Here is a 21438-nt window from a genome sequence, read left to right on the forward strand (position 1 = left end):
GAACCATACTCGAAAAAAACTTTCCGAAACTTGTGACAAACCGGAAGAGGTTTTTTGGAACAAAAATACTCCTTCAAACGTACAACTTAATTTTTGAAACTTTGTCCATGTTTAGCATGGGAATCCAACTCTTTAACAGTGTAAAAAACTCAGTATGCATAAAATAGCATTTCACCCCCCCCTTTAACCATGATTCAAATCTGAGTCTCCCACATGCTTATAAAAAGGGAACATCCCAGTGCCACCCATTAAGATGCACACTTTCCTTTCAGTAACAAAATAAACACACAGCCAAAATGTCAGTAGTGAGAAAACAGCAGTTAAGAAAACATCTGATCATAGCATTTAAGTTTTTAGCGATAAGTTTATACATTTCACACTAAAGTTACATAAGGTCTTTATTCCACATTTTAGATATTAAATATTTTGAGAACAAATCAAAATTCTGAGAAAAAAGTTGTAGAATTAGAAAGCACCACTGCACTTTCCAGATACTATTAATAACTTAGTACTGATCCAGATAATCATGCAGTTTCTTCTGAAGTTTGTATTTGGCACTAAAATGTGGTATGTTGTGTGATGTGTTATGTTTGCTGTCAGGATACTTGGCAGTTTCCTAATTCACCATATATTTTCTTTACAAATAATAACACTGATAATACAGAGTGCTACAATAATGATCCGGATAGTCATGCCTTTTCTTGTAATATTGGGATTTCCCTGCTCAAAGATTTTTACTTTCAGAGATTATTGAGCTTTTAATATCATTTTTTTTTTAACATGGCACTAAAATGCTGTTGTGCAAGTCGTTTTGTTTGTTGTTGTTTTTTATACTTTTATTTTATCCATCTAAATCCGGTAACTTCCCAGACCCACACAAAAGCCTCTGTTTTTTTGGGATTGTGTCTGTCAGCGTTGGTGGTCAGTTAGCTCTTAGTAATAACAAGGGGCTCGTCGTCCCTCAGGACTTTCACTGCCATCCATCTGACAGACGTACAGGTGCTGTATCGCCCACCCATGCTCCCAATGCAGAGATCGACCTGGTCAACCAGACACATCCATAAACGTCTGAAGTATCAAACACACTTTCCTAATAGACTCTCTCTGCTTGTACAGGGACCAGGGACTCCGACCGCAAGCCCTGCATTCGATACACCACATCCTTAACCCTTCCTTCAGCTGTTTAAGGCATTATCAGAGCTTGGGTCTTATATCTCTGCTTTTAATAACCACCCCTTTTAAGGTGGCCTGTTTGCTTTCACTAAATTTTCATGGGAAAATTGGCCTCCACTCTGTCAGTTATTTCGAAGTCATTACTTTGCTGACAATGTGCTGTTTGTTTGGTATCTGTGGACAGGAACATCTTTGGATGTCGACATCGCGATTAGACGCTCAGCTTGTCGGCCCGTATAAGCATCGCTTTAGATAAGTTGTAAGAAAGCGAAGAAGTGGTTTGCAAAATACAGCAGATGGACTTGTTTTGATCTGTCTGCTCGTGGGCGGCAAAGTGTGCAGCTACAGACGGTCGTCCAGCGGGGTCTGACCGGAGCACAATCATTATTACAAAACCTGCTGTAGAGGACACTCATGGTGTGCAAACGGAGCAAGGCTGGCCGTACATGATCTGATCTTTACTTACTCATGTATTGATTGATTTTTTTTTTCTTCTATTCAGTCAGTTCATTTGTTTACTTATATTCTTCAATGTATTGTTTTATTCATTTTACTTCTTTTTCATTATTCATTTACTTTATTCATTAGTCCATTCATTTGATTAGTTTTATTTATTCACTCATATATTGTCATTTCTATTACTCTTTTATGCTATGAGTTTTATTTTTTATTTTCTAATACGTTTATTCATGCACTTTATTATTTAATCCATTTAAGTATTTTTTTTTGCCTATTTTTTTATTCATTATTTTATTTTTATAATTTGCTTTTTCATTTATTTCATTCTTTTTTATTCATTTATATTATTCTTTATTAATTTATTGGATTTTTTTTTTCATTTTATTTCATTTTGTTTTAGCTTTTGATTAATTTACTTGATTCTTTTATCCATTTACGTATTTATTTTATTAAATCTTTCTTTCTCCATTTGTGCATTCTTTTAATTATTTATCCAATTTACCCAATTTTATTTATTGATTTACTTTTTTTATTTTATCTATTTATTTATTGACTTATTTTAATTATTTACCCATTTATCTACCAAGATTTTTTACATCTTCTATTGCTTAAGTTATTGATTTTATTTTCCTGTTTATTTATTTACTCATTCTTTTATACGTTCAATTACTGTCATGAAAAATTACAGATTATTTTTAATGATTAATTAACTTGATTCTATTATTGACTCTATTGTACTTTTATTCAGTTCGTTCAGTTTTTTATTATTTAGCATTGTTTTTCATCTTATCAGCCGAGCCAAGTGTCTTATGTGTCTTATCAAATGAAAGAGTAAACCTTTAAGTGCAAGGGTTCAGAACCTCACACCTAAAAAGCTCACTGGTTCCCAATCACTGGTGAATATGACCTGGTACAGAACAAAAAATAGAGGGTGATAACTTGCAGTCTTCTGCCAGCCAGACTGGCCCCAAATAGTTGCGTGAAAGATGAGTCGCAGATGTTTCAGGGCAAATAGTGTGACAGTATTGCGATTGAAAGCAGACTCTTCTTTTTAACTCTTTTCTAGAATACGTGTATATATTTTTTTTCCCCTACGCTTCCAGGATTCGCTGCCTGAGCGGGAATGCTTCACTTCCAGGCATGCAGTTCCCTCTCCAAAAACAACTTCCATTCAGTACTCCCAAGTGACAGCACGCTGGTGGGATGCTTTGCACTCTGGCTTTGAGCACCAGAGCCAAACGAGAAAGGGGGAAGAAGAGTAGAGGAGAAGAAAAATGAATGAGTTGCTGAAGCTGCAGTAAGGCAATGATTCTGCACCTTCATCAAGCGGCTCTGTCTTCTGCCACAATGGATTACGGCTCATCCTGACTCACACACGCAAGCCCGACCTGAATCACTTTTACTGACACTGGGAGGATGCAGCTTTCTCTCATGAGCCCATTCTGCTCAACTTCAAACACCAATCGGCGTGTAGGCCTGACTCACTTTGGCAGCGTGGCCAACTGGTGACGTCACATTCTCAGCAAGGATATAATTTCCATTCTGTGGAAAGACACCCTGTCCTGTGTCATTATTACTGTGTGTTTTGCTCCTGTTAGAGGCTCCTGGCGATTTCTGTTTTGTGTCAGGAGGCAATTCTCTGCGGCTTGGAGCCAGCCGCTGGAAATGGGCATTTGAACGCTTTGATGAATTTGGTAGCATTAAGGCCGTCTGCTCTTTCCTTCTGTCTAGACGGCTTCAGGTTGTTGTCAGCATTTAAGAAAGTGACAGTGTCATTTTTTTTAGTTTGGGCACAAGTCGTGGTGCTTTCCCTCATGATGTAATGCCCTGTCTGACAGACATAATGGGTTATTTTGGGAAGCTGGTCAGATTGTAGCAGTACAATTGAAAAGACATTCATATTTCGAAAGAAAAGGGTTTATTTGTGTGTGTTTTTTCCTGTCCGTAATCTCCTGCTCATTTCCATTAATCCACTGCACATTTATGCACTGTCACACCATCTACGACCACACGGATCTGTTTTGCCAAGTCTTGGAAAATATACCATCACTTGAAACCCATATCTGCTCTGGTTTACCCCACATTCTCTTTTATTCAAACAAACAGTACTTGCTGAATCATTTTGAATAGTGTTTGTTTTGCCATATTATTTTGATCTTGACCTCATTACGAAAGATGAAGTCACGACTTTCACAAATTCCATGCTGCAATTCCAAGGATTTCCCGTAGCCAAGGAATTCCGCCACCATGAGGCAGAGGTCAACGGTGTCGAGGAGCGGAAAATGTGAGCCGTTCTCTTGAAAGACAGACCTGCAGATTTTCCTTCAGCTCTTCTGACAGCACCACCGACTTTATTTTTACCCACAGCTCTTATGGACATCACGGTGAGAACGGCCTCTTTTACTCTGTTATTACTGGGTTTTTAAAGACTCCTGACCTGATTTGATGGATTAACCTGTCACGTATCTGCCACCGCGCATATTGATGGGCCAGTGCCACTTTGGCCTGTGAACCCGTGGAACCCAGCAGAGAGCCGCGTCCTTTCCAAAACGGGACCACCTGCCTGAGTCATCCGTTTAATGATCAGATGCATTCAATCATTCACTGCTGGAGCTCTCAGAATCCTGTTTCTGCATGCTGACTGACACCAAACTCACTGCTGCTCTGCCTTCTTAAAGGAATAGCTTGTGGAAATGTGCTGTTTCTTTAAACAGAACAAGAAAAAGCACTATAAATGTAACCCAAATCACTTATACAATATTTCAAGTCTTCTGCAGTGTTATCATAATAAACTAAAACAATCTGAATCTGATTACCGTATGTATATACTGAATATAATCTGAAACTGTAAAAAAATAAAAATAATAATAATATATATATATATATATATATATATATATATATATATATATATATATATATATATATATATATATATGTGTGTATATATATATGAGAGAGAGAGAGAGATACAAACACACAGGTCTTCAGCAAAAGTAGCAAAGCAATCAGTATGTTTTTTTTGGGAATCAACCCTAGGATCTGTTGCCAGCATTAGGCTGTAGAAGCAGAGCTGTTTCATTCAGTCAAACTTCACAGTGTTCATGTTTGCATCGTTTCTTTACAAAACATTGCATTTCCACATTTTTTGTGTTCTCTGGTTCCCAGCGAGGTTGGTGGCTCTCAGTGTGGCCGAATTCTCCCCTTTACGAGTGTCCCTCATGAACATCTGGGGGGTCATGTTCACTCTGTGGTCTGTGAAATGTGTGAAAGCATGGGGCACCTTTGTGAGATGCGGGCCCGCTCTGTTTGATGTTGTCCTGTAAAGAATCCGTTTCATGGGTGAGGCATCCTACCAGAGACCTTGTAAAACACAAAATATTACGTCATTACAGTCTGCACTTCCTTCCTTTTTTTTTTTTTTTTTTTAAGACCCTCCTTCTTGTATGCCATGTATGTATATAATGTGTATATATATATATATATAATACGCTAATATATACTACTTTTAATCAGCAAGTGTGTGTGTGTGTGTGTATGTATATGTATATATATATATATATATATATATATATATATATATATATATATATATATATATGGAGAGAGTTGTATATAATATTATTAGCCACACCTAATAAATAAAAGGTGCAGTAAATGGCCCAAAATCCAAGGCTGAAGCAGTTTTCTTTAGTGTATGAATGCTAAAAGTGAAGTGTAAATGGAGTTTGAGGTGATGAATTAGGTTAGATGCATACTCTAAAGTATGTACTTCCCATCAGCAGTGAAGTATGTACTTTCAATGCGTAGGTGAAGTATGTGAATTGAGATTCAGCCAGAGGTTTTTTTAAAGCTGATAAATGTCACGAAGATCGTCCTCTAAAGCTCTGCGCATATATTTCTGGATTGACAGTCAGATTTCTCAGGTGGTTTGTGAGGAGGGAATTTTTTCCACTTGTCTCCTGGAGTTTAATGATGTGGTGTGGAAATATCAGGCGTAGAGGTGCAGGCTGCCAGCAGCGAGGTTTCTGACCATCTTTCCTCGAAGCTTCTGTCAACGCACACACGATCAGCAGTCAGTCTCCCATCTCGCCGTCCCCACCGCAGTCTGAACAGGAAGTTGATAAGAGCGTGCGGTAAGGGGCAGATCAACTGCATTCAGCGTTCTGGACTGACTGACACTTAATAAAAGCAGTGTTCAGCAGCTCAATTGAAAGCAGGTGAGCTATGCGTGTGATGTCCTACTGAGAAGAGCCGAGTTTGAGTGTGACCCTGTTGACCTTTCTAGCACGCTTTCTTCTGATCTTGCAATCTGTAGTATTCAAGACAACACTTTTATTGTGCACAATTCATGTATCTAACCGAATGATTTGCAGCAAAAAAGCACCCATTATTTCCGGCATCGTGAGCAACAAGCAACTGTTGCTCATTTGCATAAAGCTGAGCTTTTGAAGTTCAATGCAAATGACCAGTGATGTGATCGAGACAGTGTGAACGAGGTTTAGAGAAAATATTTTTCATCATGTTTAAATATTATGTCCACCAGAACTAAGACAATCTTGGCAGGGAAATTAATAATTTAATGATAAAAATGTATAAATTATTTTATCAATAATAATTATATCCCAGCCGAATATGTTGCAGTAAAATCAAGTCCTAATCTACATTTGTGATTTATATCTCTTTTATATTAATATCATTATTTTCTGCCAAATATTATAATATGAAGATTAATTCCTGTTATATTTTATGCAAGCAGCCTTTCAAAAAATATTTTTTTTGACCAGTAATGTTAAATACGATGTATTTTATAATATAAAATTTTATGAAATTTGATTTAATATATTATGCTTATATGATATTAACGTGATTTACATGATGTTAAGTCACAAAAAAATGTATATTTTACTTTAGTTGAAAAATTAAATAGTCATCTGGTTGTGCAGTAGTTGGTTTCACCCTGTTTAAATGACCAAAATACTAGTTGTCTCTGCTTAGAAGCACTTAAAGCACTTTTCTGAAAGCTCTGTGAAGATCCAGTGACAATCTGTGACGCCTCCACACAGGAAGTATCAGATTTGCAAGACTTACTTTCCTTCTGTCGTGCTTTCGCCATCTTGAAACTGATTCCTTCAAGTTGGCATGGATGCCAGTCGCACCAGACAACACAAGCACTTCAGTCGGCTAGACATCAAGATTACTGTTAATATGTCTCATAGACATATTTAGATTACATTACAGTCAGAGATGTCTGTGAGGTGGTCGGCATTAGCCAATCAGACGTGAGCCTTTGAAGATGAGTGGCTTGTGGGCGTGGCCTCTGCAGCTGCTGTCGGCTGTGTGTGAAAGCGTGACAGCGCTGCCCACTCGGACCTAATTGGATATGGTAGGGGTGTTTTTATAGAAATCACTCACAGGTGTAGGACCTGCTTTAAAGTGGTGCTTGCAACCTCTGAGAACTTTCAGCTGTCTGCCGTTACCCGAGTGTGTTTGTGCGAGCGAGAGCGTGTGTGTGCATCTTTCCCAGACAAAGAAATCTCTATTTTCAGACCCAAGCTCTGTTTGGTTTATTAGCAGTCCTAACTGTTTAATGTTCTTGTGGCATACTGTAAAGTGGGCAGGTTAGTGAGCTTAAAAGGCGTATGGTTTTCTACACCTGCAGAACTGAGGCCTTCCTGACGCACAGCTGTAACCTGACCGTGACTGCTAGTAAAGAAGGTCGAGGGAATGACAACTGTTCAGTTTAGTAGGGCTGCGAATCAACTGATGGTACAATGGTATATTGATAACGTGGTCGCAATATAATAAAGTAGTGGTTCTTATGTATGTTGTTATTCAAATATGTTGTTTTATGATCTTCACACACTCACTTCTCATTCATCTGTATTAAACTTCACTGCTTTGCACAATGATTTTCAGAGCTTGTTCTGAGTTTTTCTGAGATCTTTACTTGTATTAAAGGTCAAAGTACGATTTATAGGTCATTTATCACAAATGTATTTAACTATATTTTCCATTTTCTTTTATATAATACAAATTTATATATGACATTTAGTATTTTATATACATGAAGTATTTGAAATATGTAATGTATTGAATATTATATTAGACATTTGTGTGTGTGTGTGTGTGTGTGTGTGTGTTTGCTCTTGTTTTTGTGACATCAGGACACAACTCTGTATAATGACATGGGTATGACACAGGTATTACAAGGAGAGGGTGACTTATGAGGACATAACTAATGTCCCCATTTTTCAAAACACTTATAAATCAGAGAGAATTAGTTTTTTGAGAAAGTAAAAATGCACAAAGTCTCCTGTTAGGGTTAGGTGTAGGGTTGGTGTAGGTCCATAGAGTATACAGTTTCTACAGTATAAAAACCATTACGCCTATGGGATGTCCCCACTTTTCACAAAAACAAACGTGTGTGTGTGTGTGTGTGTGTGTGTAAATAAGATATGTATTATGTCTAGTATTTTATATATTGTTTACAGTTCTGCACATTTTAGGTCACTGATAAATGTCTTCATACAATCTATATTTTATTAATACATTTTTCCAAATATTTTTATACATATTATATTTGTGTGTGTATATATAAAGTATATTATGTTATATAATTAATATAATGTTTTAGAATACATGTATAATGTTATATTTGATGTAATATTTAAAATGATTTATTTGCTTGCATACGATTCTGCACTATTTCTAGGTCACTAATCATAAATATTTGTTCTGTATTTCAACTATTTTCCTAGTTTTAAAAGAAAAAGGATTTTCAGTTTGATCCTGTCAAATACTTTGTCTTGATGTTAAACTAATATTTAATTTAAGTTTTTTTTTACAAAAAAAATGATCCATATGGGTATAACAGAGATCAACGCAAATTTAGCTTTCTTTAACACAAACCAGTCTTACTCTGCAGGTACTAGAGAAACGCAAAATATTCTTTGGTGTTGAGCTGCTAAATCTACACTTGATGAGATTCCCTGTTAATCTTTATCACGTTCTCTGTCCGTTCACAGGATATCCGTAACACCGTCGGCAACATCCCTATGGAGTGGTACAAGGATTATCCCCACATCGGATATGATCTGGAGGGCAAGAAGATCTTTAAACCAATCAGAAACAAAGATGAGCTGGATGAGTTTCTCGACAAGATGGAGAATCCCGATTACTGGTGAGGAGCATCTGGAACGTCCATTTAAACTCATTCAACCTCTGTAATTGTTTAGCACTCATCCTGTCTGTCATTACTAGGCGTACCGTCCAAGACAAGATGACGGGGGCTGATATCCGTCTGTCGGATGAGCAGGTGGACCTCGTGCACCGTCTGCAGCAGGGCAAGTTCGGTGACGTCAACTTCAACGAATACGAGGTATGCCGATCTGGTTTTCCGCTCTGTTGGTGTTGGATTCGACACAGATCCGACAGTAACAGAATTTGTCACCTCAACATCTGCAGTCTGGTCTGTGAAAACCTCTTTAAATAGACTTCTAGATAATAACCCCAGCGCACGATGAGGAAAAAATGAAGCTCGTCAAATTACTCCTCTCGTTTACGAATCCACACGAAGCCCAGTCTGAGTCGCGCTCGCCGCCGACTGATGAAGTAACGAAACATTTACATAAGCGCAATTAGCCATCTTAAGAAAAACACATCAGCATCGGCTGACCTACGCAGGAGGTAATGAGTCTGGATGGTGTCATGGCCACCGTTTAGCTGTTTCGATTTTGCAAGCAGCAGCGCTAATTGTCTCTCTTGGCAAAAACAGGAAGTGAGTCAGTCCACAGCTGGTCTGTCTGTGATCAGTTAGTCGACCTCAGACAGGCTTTAAAGTGAGTGAGCGTGAAAAAACCACCTGTCATCTGACTGCGACTCATTGCGTAAACGTTTAGGTTCTACATAATAGAAAATTCCTGCACATGCATGCATATATATAAAATAAATAAAAGACTACACAGCAATTTTCTATCATAAAACAAATGATAAATCTCTTTATAATAGAAAATTGCTCTGGGCATCTTTTATATGAATGTCAAAATAAAGGCTAAAATATTAAAGCAAACTTAAGACAATTATAATTGTATAATTTATATGCGATTATATATAAATAATTATAATGTGTGTGTGTGTGTGTATATATATAAGCATGAAAAGCGTTACAGCTCATATAGGTTTAAACATTTCGCAAAAGTGCTATTCATTTACTAAGGTCTTTAAAGTGTAGAAAGTTCTTACCTCATCTTTAATAGTGTGTAAAGTAATAACGATATGATGTCATTGATTAAACTCTCACTCTGCATTTATGTTTTATTGTGTCTCTCTGTTTTACTTGTGTTTCTAGCCTGCGATCGACTTCTTCTCCAGTGAAGTGATGATTCACCCCGTTACCAACAGGCCTCAGGATAAACGCAGCTTTATTCCTTCACTTATCGAGAAAGAAAAGGCAAGTTTTGTTGTCTTTGTGACACCTTACAGTTTCTGTTTATGTTGAAAGCATATATTTAGCGTAAATCAGGAAACAGCATGAGAATAGTCATGTTTCGTCTTCTAACTGCTCCCAGCTGGGCTGCGTTACAAATAATGATACCCACATAGTTTTTCAAGTGAAAAGATGGGGATCTGAAATTGGACATTGAAAGAAATCTGATTCCGGTCACTATATACAATGCGGTTGATGCAGTGAACCAGTGATGTGTGCAGCGAGTTTTTAGTAATGATCGTACACATGTGCTCTCAATCATGACAATGATGTGTTACTGTGTGTGTGTTTGTACCATCTCTGCATCTATCTCTGTCTGTTAGGTCGGGAAGTTGGTCCATGCCATAAAAATGGGCTGGATCAAGCCACGCAGACCCAAGGAAACCACCCCACAGTACTATGACCTGTGGGCAAAGGAGGACCCCAACAGCATCCTGGGACGCCACAAAATGCACGTCCCAGCACCCAAGATGAAGCTTCCTGGTCACGAAGAGTCATACAACCCTCCTCCAGAATACCTGATGTCAGAGGAAGAGGTGCGTTTTTAAGGAAACGTTCATCTACATTTGTCAAATGTCATTATTTACTCACCCTTATGTCACACGTGATATCACTGCTTTAAAATAACAAAACAAAAAAACACCATTAAAGTCATCCAGTGCCATTAAGCCTGGTGCAACATGTCTAAAAGTGACAGTTTCAACTTTAAAAAAATATGCATTTTTATAATCAAATCTGATAATTATATCTTCAGTTAAATTAATTAAAAACATTAACAAGTGACTCAAATTAATATTATATATTCGGGTAACATAAGAAACTTATTTATATCCCTTATAGCATAGTATTTACATTATATATATATATATATATTAGGGCTGTCAAATGATAAAAATTTTTAATCAAATTAATCAGAATTTTCAGTGGATTAATCATGATTAATCACTATTTGCAATTACACCTGAATCCTAACCATTTTTTTTTTTTCTGAAATGCGTACCAAAAGATAAATAAAAGGACACAGATACATAATTTTCATGTATTTATTCATCAATATGTGGTTCTTTTTTTTCTGAATTTCAAAAGTTTAACATTTACTTAATCAAATTTACCTGAGCACTATATCAAACCATGCCATTTAACTACTGATAGTGTAAGAGTTACCAGTGGTTAAATATAGCCACATATCTATGAAATTATGCATAGAGAAACTCGAAAGAATGAACTCAGAAACACAAACATGCGCCCTCTGCACTCTGGGCACTCTTGTTTTTGGGAGGTGTTCATTTGCTCAGCCACAATACTTTAGGATCGATATTTTCACGTTCTGAAGGCTTCAAGTGCCAGTAAAACCAAGTAAAAATGCAAATGCTTTTTCAAACAGCTGTAATTTTCGCTGCTTTGCATGTAGGCGTTCTGCGCATGCGCAGTGTGAAACACAGGACGCTATAACAGGAAGAAGCTCCAGCGTATCAAATACCAAAGTCGTCTCTGTTTATCGAGCTTGGCATGAATGTATTTGAGAGTAACTGGGGTAAAACCTTAAGCTTCTTCTGTGTTTTCGTCGCAGCGCTCGCCGCTGTTTTTTACTATCTGGAGAATTCCGAGATCGACGAGACTTTCCTGACCTAAATAATTTGTCACACTGCACATGAGTGAAATGCGTTAAAAAATTTGACGTACTTAACGACAAACAACAAATTAACGTCGTTAACGCACTATTTTTGACAGCCCTAATATATATATAGTATAAAATACATATTTATATTTTAGAATTAATAATTATCATTAATATTAATATTTATTATTGTATTAAAATATTACATCTACACTGCCTTTCTATTTTGCTGTCTATAATCTGTTTGCTAAACATACACTTGCTTTATAAAGTCACACAATTAACAGAGAATCACTCGCTTTCAGAGTCTTTATGCAAAACGGAAATGCATTAATTTATGCTGTTTGCATATTAAAAAAATATAACCGTCAAATGTAAATTATACACTGCAGAAAAACATCTTTGATGCACATTTAACAGCACACAAATAAAGATTATCGGTAAATAATAATGACTTCATATTTTGAATACGTCATGTGTACTGCTTTGTTGAGATTTGGTCGCTATGATTTGGAAAAGAACAGCATGTGTGCTGAACTCACTGATGAGTTCTTGGCAACAGAAGAGTAAATAAAGGCCGATTCGTTTTGAGTGAACTCTTCCTTTCAAATGTCACTCACATCATTTCACACCTGTGCCTCCAGCTCCATTAGGCCTCCACAATTTGCCTAGAAGTCATTTGCGTGTGCTTTACATGCCATAGTTAACTCTGTGGAAACACGTGCATCCCCTCTGCAAGTTAATCTTTATATGCAACCAAATTTTGACCCCAATTTTGCCTGCACCTGTTCTTTAGTCCGGCTTTGTCAGAGTTCTCATAACGTTTGCTCTTTGTTGTGTGTGTGTGTTTGTTCAGAGACTGGCATGGGAGCAGCAGGACCCCGAGGACAGGAAGTTGAGTTTCCTGCCACAGAAGTTCGCCTGCCTGCGGGCCGTTCCTGCGTACTCACGCTTCATTCACGAAAGGTTCGAGCGCTGCCTCGACCTGTACCTGTGTCCCCGGCAGCGCAAGATGAGGGTGAGATGCATATCCATCTGGTTCTGTACAAACAAACAGTACAGGCAGTACTCAGAAGATGAAGATGACTTTACTGTCACCAAACAGAATAACGAATTACAGAATGACCAAGAAAAGTCACAATTGTATATCTTCAGTGTCTGTGTGTGTGTGTGTCTGTGTGTGTGTGTATGCGTGTATATGTCTGTATTTAGTTGTAGATATTCAGCAGTTCAGCAATTTATCGACAGCAACACAGCAGTGTGATGACAAATTACATTAGTATAGATAAAAGTTATAAAATAATAAATGACATGGATATTATTTTTCATCTACATACAAAGATCCTTAAAATATTTAAAATGTTTTATATATGCGTTTTTACATTATTAACAATTATTTCCTATATATAAAGGAAATTAATAAAAAATGTACCTTATTTACTATTATTATGAATACATTACCGAGCATAATTCATTATATAAAAATAAAATGTACATATTTGAGCAAAAATGTAAAATATTTATTAAATTAACAGTATGAAATAAGTCAAGTAGCTAGAAAGTAGATACATTTTGATATATATATATATATATATATAATTATTTTTTTTATTTTTTAATTTTAAATATGTTGTTATGCTTTATAGTAATATAAATTTATTATATTTTTAAATGGATGCAAACAATTATATAACCAAGCCTTCCTCCAATAGCATATCATATTACTGAAGCATTGCAAAAGCTCTCATCTGTAAATTTGTTTTAACAGGAATATTGTCCTTTGTTATTCTTATTATTCAGGTGAATGTGAACCCAGAAGACCTGATTCCTAAACTTCCCAAACCCAAAGACCTGCAGCCCTTCCCAACCACCCAGTCTCTGGTACGTCATCTTCAACTGGTCTGGGATCATGTTAACAGCCTGATTGGGATGATGACAGTCAGAGGAGCAGCTTGTAGATCAGATACTTGTGATATTTCTAGCCTAGACTTTATAATGGCAGGACTGTGAGCTCTGATTTTATTGAGACAGGAAACCATATTGCTTACTGTACCGCATGGGTGAAAAAGATCAGAAGGCGAATATTTTTGTTGTTGAAATTGTAGACTGTGGCTGTAAAACTGCAGACATGTAACAGGGTTTGTCTGTCATTATTTTGGACTGGGTTAAAGAAGAACAAAAAAGTTAATAAATCAACTAAATAAGTTTAGTGGTAATGTACTAATGTGAAATAATAGAGTCCTGAGCGTGTCCTTGAATGATCTCTCACTGTCTGCTTTTCCTCTCTGCTGTTTCTGAATGTTATGTTGATGTTGCTGGTGTTTGTGTATGACAGGTGTACCGCGGACACTCTAGTCTGGTCCGAAGCATCAGCGTTTCTCCCAGCGGACAGTGGCTTGTGTCCGGTGAGTCCCATCTTTCCCTGTTCATAATTCACCCTGATTTTCGACAGATATTCCCACTAAAACATCCCAGACAGATAGCAGTGACAATAAGGGTTAGGAACCGAGAACCCGTTCTTATTCAGAACCGTTTCTGTTTTTTAAAAAAGAACCGGAACCGTGAGCAATTTCGAAGTTTTTGGTTCTGAAAATGGTTCTGCGACACGTGACCAAGCGCTATGAGCAGCCTTGTGCCGGTGTTTTGACGATTCGCAATTTCCCGTAACCAAATAACAGAAACGCTGCCCTGCCCTTTTAATTACGGAGCACATTGTTTCCAATGAGACGGGCCGCGTCGGGCTGCTGAACACATCATTTCTCACGACTGTACGCGCACTCGGGCTTTTGATAACGGTGTATGTCGTTACATTTATATCTGTACCATTTTGTCATTAATATACATACTTCCACTTGGACTCCTAAATAAATAGATTGATATTGTTATGCAAGTATGAGGATTAGATTATTTAGTGTACAGGTCATTTCAAGAGTAATAAACAAAGTGATAGAAAATATTTATTTTCATGCATTTTAAATGTTTAAAAATGTTGAAACCACTGATTGCATCACACATCTCCTGACTGCATTATTATTTGTAAATTAGGGGCTTTATGATGTGTGTATATACATGGTTATAAGTATAACAGTTTATAGTTCATTAATTTAGGGAAATGAACAAGTGTCTTAAACCTCAAGGGACTATTTGGCCAACCAGCTTATTCATATCAGCAAAACCGGTCAGGCTCTAATATATATACTGTTTTTAAAGCATTTAAAGTTTTAAAACTGTTATTTTAATGATGTGTGAATAAAGCAGGATGGATTCTAGTATTTATTTTTCAGTTCTTTTAAATGTGGCCCCTGCTCTGTAAGTCTGTCTGAGCGCTCTTACCTCATTGGTAGCTAACAAGCTGCTGAAATCATTCCTCACTCACCCGCCATGATGTCATAGCTCTTGGCGGAGGGAGACGGGTCTGTGTGCTGACGGGACGAGCAACCAGTTCGGAGATGAGAGAGATGAGACAAGAGCCAGGATGAGCACAGATGCGCCTGAAATGTCCATATTCACTGGCGCTCCAAAACACTGATAAATCAGTCACGATCCACTCATGATAGGTCTCCTTTTCCTCCATTCTAGATTGATTTCGGTTTTATTTGTATAGGTTTTGGCAGCAAGTCCCTATTGTTAGCCACTTCATGAAGTGACTTCATTTGTTGACAGGTCTGTTTTGAGTTATTTGTCATTTTGAATGCAGGACAAACAAAATCTTAATCGTTTTAATCTTTTTTTTTTTATGTCTCTTTTTTTTTATGCATTGTTAGGACATTATTTTAAAAATGGCCTTATTTACTGTTGTAATCATGGTCTTGTCCATGATTATTAATGCAAATAATAAATGTTTGCATAACCTTTCATCAAAATGGAATAACTTTCTACAAGTTTTTTGATGACACATTTTTAATGCTGAGCAAACGCCTTGAAAATATATATATATATTTTTTTATAAAGATTTAGAATTTAAATAATTTTTTAAAAGAAAACAAACAAAAAATGTTTTTAAGACTGTTATTCCTGTCTTTTGCTTTAGTGTGTCAGTAGGAAATGTCAGTTTACATTTCCAAACCTTTCTTTTGCCATATTTTTTTTTTTTTTTTTTTTTTTTTTTGCACAAGGAGTCTGACAACAGCCAGTGCTCCACAGAGATCTGATCTCACCATCGTCCAGTCTATCTGGAATAACATGAAGAAACAGAACCAACTGAGACAGACTCAATTCTGAAAAAGCTACTTGAAAAACTGTGTGCAAGTTTACCAAGGACAAAAGCAAAAAAGGTTAAACAAAATGGGTGGTCGCTCCCAAATGTTGGTTTGGTTTAGTTAATTGAAGTTAATTGATAAATTAAATCTATTTATGACAGTCTTTTTGAAAGCGTCCTCACTTTGCAGCATTTTTACACAAGTGCCTAAAACTGGAGTACTGGAGCTTTGCAGGTAGGTCTCTTGAAGCATCTTGGAGTCATTGCCACAGTTTTCCTGGATTTAGTCTTTCTCAGTTTGTTCTGTTTCTTCATCTAATCCCAGACAGACTGCATGATGGTGAGATCAGATCTCTGTGTGGAGCACTGGCTGTTGTCAGAATCTTTGTGAAAAAAAAAATTGAAGATAGAAGTAACTGTCTTTAAATTATTGAAGATACTAATGGCCTAAGACTTTTGCTGTACTGTACTGTATATTTTTTTTTAATCATAACATTATTTTAAAGGATAAAAAAAAAACACTTTTTAAATCTCTGTTTTCCCCCATTTTAAAGAGAAAATGTGATTCCAGTTCTGGGAGGATTATATATTTAGGTCTAAAAAGATTTCATACATAATGGAGGAAAGGCCTCTCTTGAGTGCAGTCTGTTGATCATTATCCGTATTTTAGGTTCGTGGTCCTTTAGATACATAAATGCACCCTATAACCCATCGTATTCCCTCAGTAGGGCCGGCATCTGATTGCTATTAACTTGAGGGGGATATAAATTACTCGAACGAGGCGAGTAGAAAGCATTATTTTAATAACACATGCAGTCCATTTCACTCAGTGTTAGCGATGGGAGCGGCGCAGCCAAATCCACAGAAACCAAATGATATTCGTACTGTATGAAAATGCGGTTGAATTTGCCCGTCTGATTTGAATGTGGTGATCCAGGTAACAATACAGGCCTTTCAGCTGCACAATGGAAATGGTTTCCCAGAATGCTTTGCAGTTGGGGTTCAAATAAGGCAGATAAGCAGGAGGAAAGAGCAGAAAGAGGCTGGTTGCATTTTTAGAGGCAATATCTGCTCAGCCTTCCATAACAAAGAACTTCATGAAGTGCATATGCAAAACCACTACAGTGAGGGGTTGCTCTTTTGTCTAGCTATAAAATATATTAAAGCAGTAATAAAATGCTTTTTCCCACAGTAAAAATTGGCAGTTGACAACCTCCCAGGCATCACAACCCTTCTCGCCCTGAGCCTGCCCTACTTTCCTTGGGTTAATTTGGGGTGTGATCATTTCTTCCATATCAAAGCATTGAGACTTTGTTCAGTCTCTGCATCCTGGGTTTTTCCAATTTTGTGTTTGCTGATTTGGGAGTTGCAAGTCAGGAAGTTTTTTTGAGGAGGTTGTGCAGCCAGTGGTTGTAAAACTGGGCAAATTTATTATGAATGCCAGCATATGTCGGGAAACGCCAACGATTCATTTTTCAGTTTTGTTTTTATTCTTGTTAGTGGTGTTTTTTCAAAAAAATTCAAAAACATTATTGAAGTTTTTACCATCACTTTTGATCGCTTTATGTGTCCTTGCTGAATAAAAGTATTCATTTACTCCCCCCCCCCCCCCCCAAAAAAAAAGTACCAGACTTCAATTTAACAGTAATTTAATTATCAAACTTTGTCAACAGACATTGATAGATGATAAAACAGTGGGTATAGATAAAACAGATAAAACTTTTTCAGAAGATAAAAAAAAAAAAAAAAAAAATTCTGGAGACTTCCAAAATGCAGCAATGATGAGAATCTCCCAAGAATTAGTTTTTACAGACTTTCAAATGAAAACGCTGCAATTACAGCACGTGAAACCTACAGTTACAGTTTTTGCGCTGTAGTCAGATTGCAGTCCATGACATGAGAGAATGCGGTGAAGAAGGGCTGAGGTTACACGACTGTGTACATATTTACTTTTACAGAGCTCGATCATGTCCTGAGAGCCTCAAACGGCATTCCCCACTAATGATGTGGCAATACGAATACGAGCGGAGACATTATAAACTCCAGCATGACACTGTCACTCAGGACACGTGAACTCACTGCGATCCTCATTCTGTTTGAATCATTTCTGAAGACTTGTTTATTTGGGATATGGCTGTTTTGAATGGACTAAAAGTGTGAGGTTGAGACTTGTTTACGATTTAGATTTTTAAAAAATATTGTTTTTGACTATATACTGTATATTTGTCTATATACTGGATAGACAAACTGAAACCATCTGTTTTTAATCGTCCCATTTAACACTTAGCATTAATAGAATTGTAAATGTGAGAAAAATGCTAGATCGATAGATAGAGAAACTCCATGAGAATTGAATCTTGGCGTGAACATTGGGTGCATTTGTAAAGTTGGAGTAAAAAAAAAAAGCAAACTCTTGGGTGCCGCCTGAAAGCACAACTACAAATTAACAGAGCGGCTAAAAGAGATCAGAGTGGTTTGTCGGGGAGCCCTGCTCAGCCACAGGAAGTGCTTATACCTCAGATCCATACACTCCCAAAAACACGCTACACAACACACTCAAGACCCTGTGTAAGAAACCCTGGACATTTCAGGGTATAAACTGTGAGAAATACAGGTTTTAAGGAGTTTCATCACATAACATTTTAAGTTTGTGGGTGTTTTTTGAGTAGTCATACAATTGTACAAACATTTAGGCTTTTTACATTAATAATACATGTCTTGGAGATTGATTTTGAACAGCTGTGAACAATTGAAGCAAACTTTTAATTAAGTCCGCTCCATTTGTCCTTTACATACATTTGTCCGTTACATACATGAGCTTTTCCCTATAAATTAAAATATCCTGCTATTAGAATATCCTATTTTACTTGTTTCAGTTGTAAGATGGGTTGCTAATGTTGTTTCCTGTTGACTTTAACATCTAATTTATGTCATCCTTTGGAACACATTACTATACTTTTTCCACTTTCTCAAAGTGCCATTACTGTCCTATAAAACTGACTTTTAATATTTTTGCAGCTTTTTCCCATCCATAAAGGCAAATATTACAGTCATTCCCATCTTATTTATGGTCTCCATCCATGTTTGAGCATCTACAGGAAAGTCTTGGTGTCCCCTGCATCACACAGGCCTCTCTGACCGCCAGCGGGTGACCGCCGCAGAGTCCGTCCCTCCTGCTATATCTGTCGCCATACAGCTCAATACTTAAAAAGTGATTATGGGTTTTGGAGTTATTACACTCCACCCACCAGGCCCGGCCCGTTTTCCCCGTGTTGTTTTCACTGCGTTTATGAAGCATGCAGGTATAAAAGTTAAAAAGAGATTTTACGGCAGCTTATGATGTTGTGTGGCTGATACGTCTGGAGCTGTTAAATGAAACCGAGCAGTCACCTCTTAGAAAAGTTTTTTTTTTAAGTGATTTTAAAGAGAAATTATGTAGTGTGTTAAATCATATTATGCCATCATGAAAATAAATATATTTTTATATGTTATAATTACATGCCTTCATAATATGGATAGGGATAGAATCATGCTTTACAGGGATCATATGAGGTTGCTAAAAATAACATTATTTTGTGTATTTGGTGTATGCAATGCAATGTAATGCAATGCGGTTTAAGGTTAAAAATATATATTTTCTATATAATACACGTTATTGTTTCTCCTCTATATCCCACCTTCTGGAATGTGGCGATTTTTACAAAGCTCATCATCCTGCAAAAGCAAGATGTGCTCTGATTGGCCAGGTATCCAGCGCTTTGTGATTTGGTTAAGTGCCTTGCTCAGGGGCACCTAAGTCATGGTATTGTCTTCCCAAAACTCGAACCCACAACCCTAGGGTTAAGAGTCAAACTCTTTAACCACTAGGCGATGACCTCCCCCATAACTTAAGTAGTTTGTGGATTAGTGCGTACTGGAGATGCGAACCGTTTCAAACGATTCAGTTCGATTTGGTGAACTGTTTCGACCAGTTCACTAAGAAGATCTAGTTAAATAGAAAGATTCGTTAGCGATCTGGACATCACTAGATGAGACAAAACCAATAAAACCCATTACAAACGAGGCATTTGTTGCATCCATTTGGGACATAATTGTCTTTATACGCGTTGTTTATCGCGCTGTATAAACAAAACCATGCATTTGTGATCTGAGAAACAACAAATAAGCCTACTCTACACTGCTCAAAACTCGTGTTTGAATCATCATTGGCAAATTATGTAAATATAACATACATACAGACTTTGAGTCAAAAGCAACAGACTGTCCTTGCAACGTTTAAACTGCCCCACTTTATAGAAACCGCCGTTGTGCCACAGACGCATTGCAGGCTACTGGTTCAGGAAACAGTCCTCATCCTCCATAAAATGTGCAACACACATCTGAATATTTGGGTTGGACTGTTCTGGAACAGTGTTGAAATGCAACTTAACCACTGATTTCTAGTCGTGTCCTCTTTCGGAAGTCCAAACAAGTAGTTTCGCTTTCACAACGAAACACACAGCAACTCCACGACATGGCAGCAGCGGCATCATAGAGACTAAAAGTTATGCCTTCTTTCTTTGCGTGAACATTAGGGTGGCGTTATGCAAATCTTCCCACAGTGACGTAGAGATGTGGGGGTGTGTTAGAACGAGCCGTTTTAGGGTGGAGTGGTCGACTCTTAACTTTTAGAAAGAATATCTCTTTGGATTTGAGACTTTAGTCTTTGCAACTTTACAGATCTACAGAGCTTGTAACACTCCAAAGAGAAAGGAAAAATTTAATTCGCATCAAATGCACCCTTTAAGAATGGTAACAGTATACAGTTTTACAAGCTTTGTAAAATGACATGGGGCTTTTTGGGAAAACACTTTAATATTCATTATTATAGTCATACTAACCCTTGTTAGTGTAGTGTAACTGATAGTTTAAAAATTTACAGCAAAATAAATGTTAAATAATTTTTCCAAAAAAGCACAATGTCATTTTACAAAGCTTGTCAAATTAAACTGTATACCATTACCATCCTTAAAGCATTTTTTTTTTTTTCCTATACTTGGAAACATTAGAGTGACAAAAAAATAATAATGTTGATGATGGAAAAATTACATTTTGACTTAATAAAAGAAAGGTATTCTGTTATAGTTTAGCTTAAGGTTGTGAATCCTTTAAAGTACTTTATAGAAAATTTTAAGTTGATATTTAAGTTATTTACTGAACAAAATTGTTAACAGTGTTGACAATTTAAGACATTTTAAAATTATAAAAACTATAAATTATAACTTGTTGTTTACCTTTGATTTCACTTCTTGAAATGTTTTATATATATTATATATATATATATATATATATATATATATATATATATATATTTTACTTTTAAAAGAGGGAATAGAAATTAAACGCTAAATTTATTTGTTTAGAAAAAGAAATATTCTAACATATGGTAAGCTTGACATTAGCTGTTCATTTTTATTCATATTGTATGTATATTAGAGGAAATAAATGTCTGTTGTTTTGAAT

The 21438-nt window shown here is 36.7% G+C and overlaps 1 protein-coding gene across 1 annotated transcript in view; it reads left to right on the forward strand.

Annotated features, from left to right (window-relative positions):
• Positions 1 to 21438, forward strand: part of LOC113062032 (ribosome biogenesis protein bop1) — a 72503-nt gene that overhangs the window by 43655 nt on the left and 7410 nt on the right. The window contains exons 4-10 of the mRNA XM_026231534.1: positions 8661 to 8815; positions 8896 to 9013; positions 9983 to 10084; positions 10444 to 10656; positions 12595 to 12756; positions 13539 to 13619; positions 14074 to 14143. Of these exons, the coding sequence (XP_026087319.1) occupies positions 8661 to 8815; positions 8896 to 9013; positions 9983 to 10084; positions 10444 to 10656; positions 12595 to 12756; positions 13539 to 13619; positions 14074 to 14143 (901 nt within the window). The remainder of the gene's footprint in view (positions 1 to 8660; positions 8816 to 8895; positions 9014 to 9982; positions 10085 to 10443; positions 10657 to 12594; positions 12757 to 13538; positions 13620 to 14073; positions 14144 to 21438) is intronic.

This window comes from Carassius auratus, chromosome 44 (genome assembly GCF_003368295.1).
Source record: "Carassius auratus strain Wakin chromosome 44, ASM336829v1, whole genome shotgun sequence".
NCBI classification, from domain to species: Eukaryota; Metazoa; Chordata; class Actinopteri; order Cypriniformes; family Cyprinidae; genus Carassius; species Carassius auratus.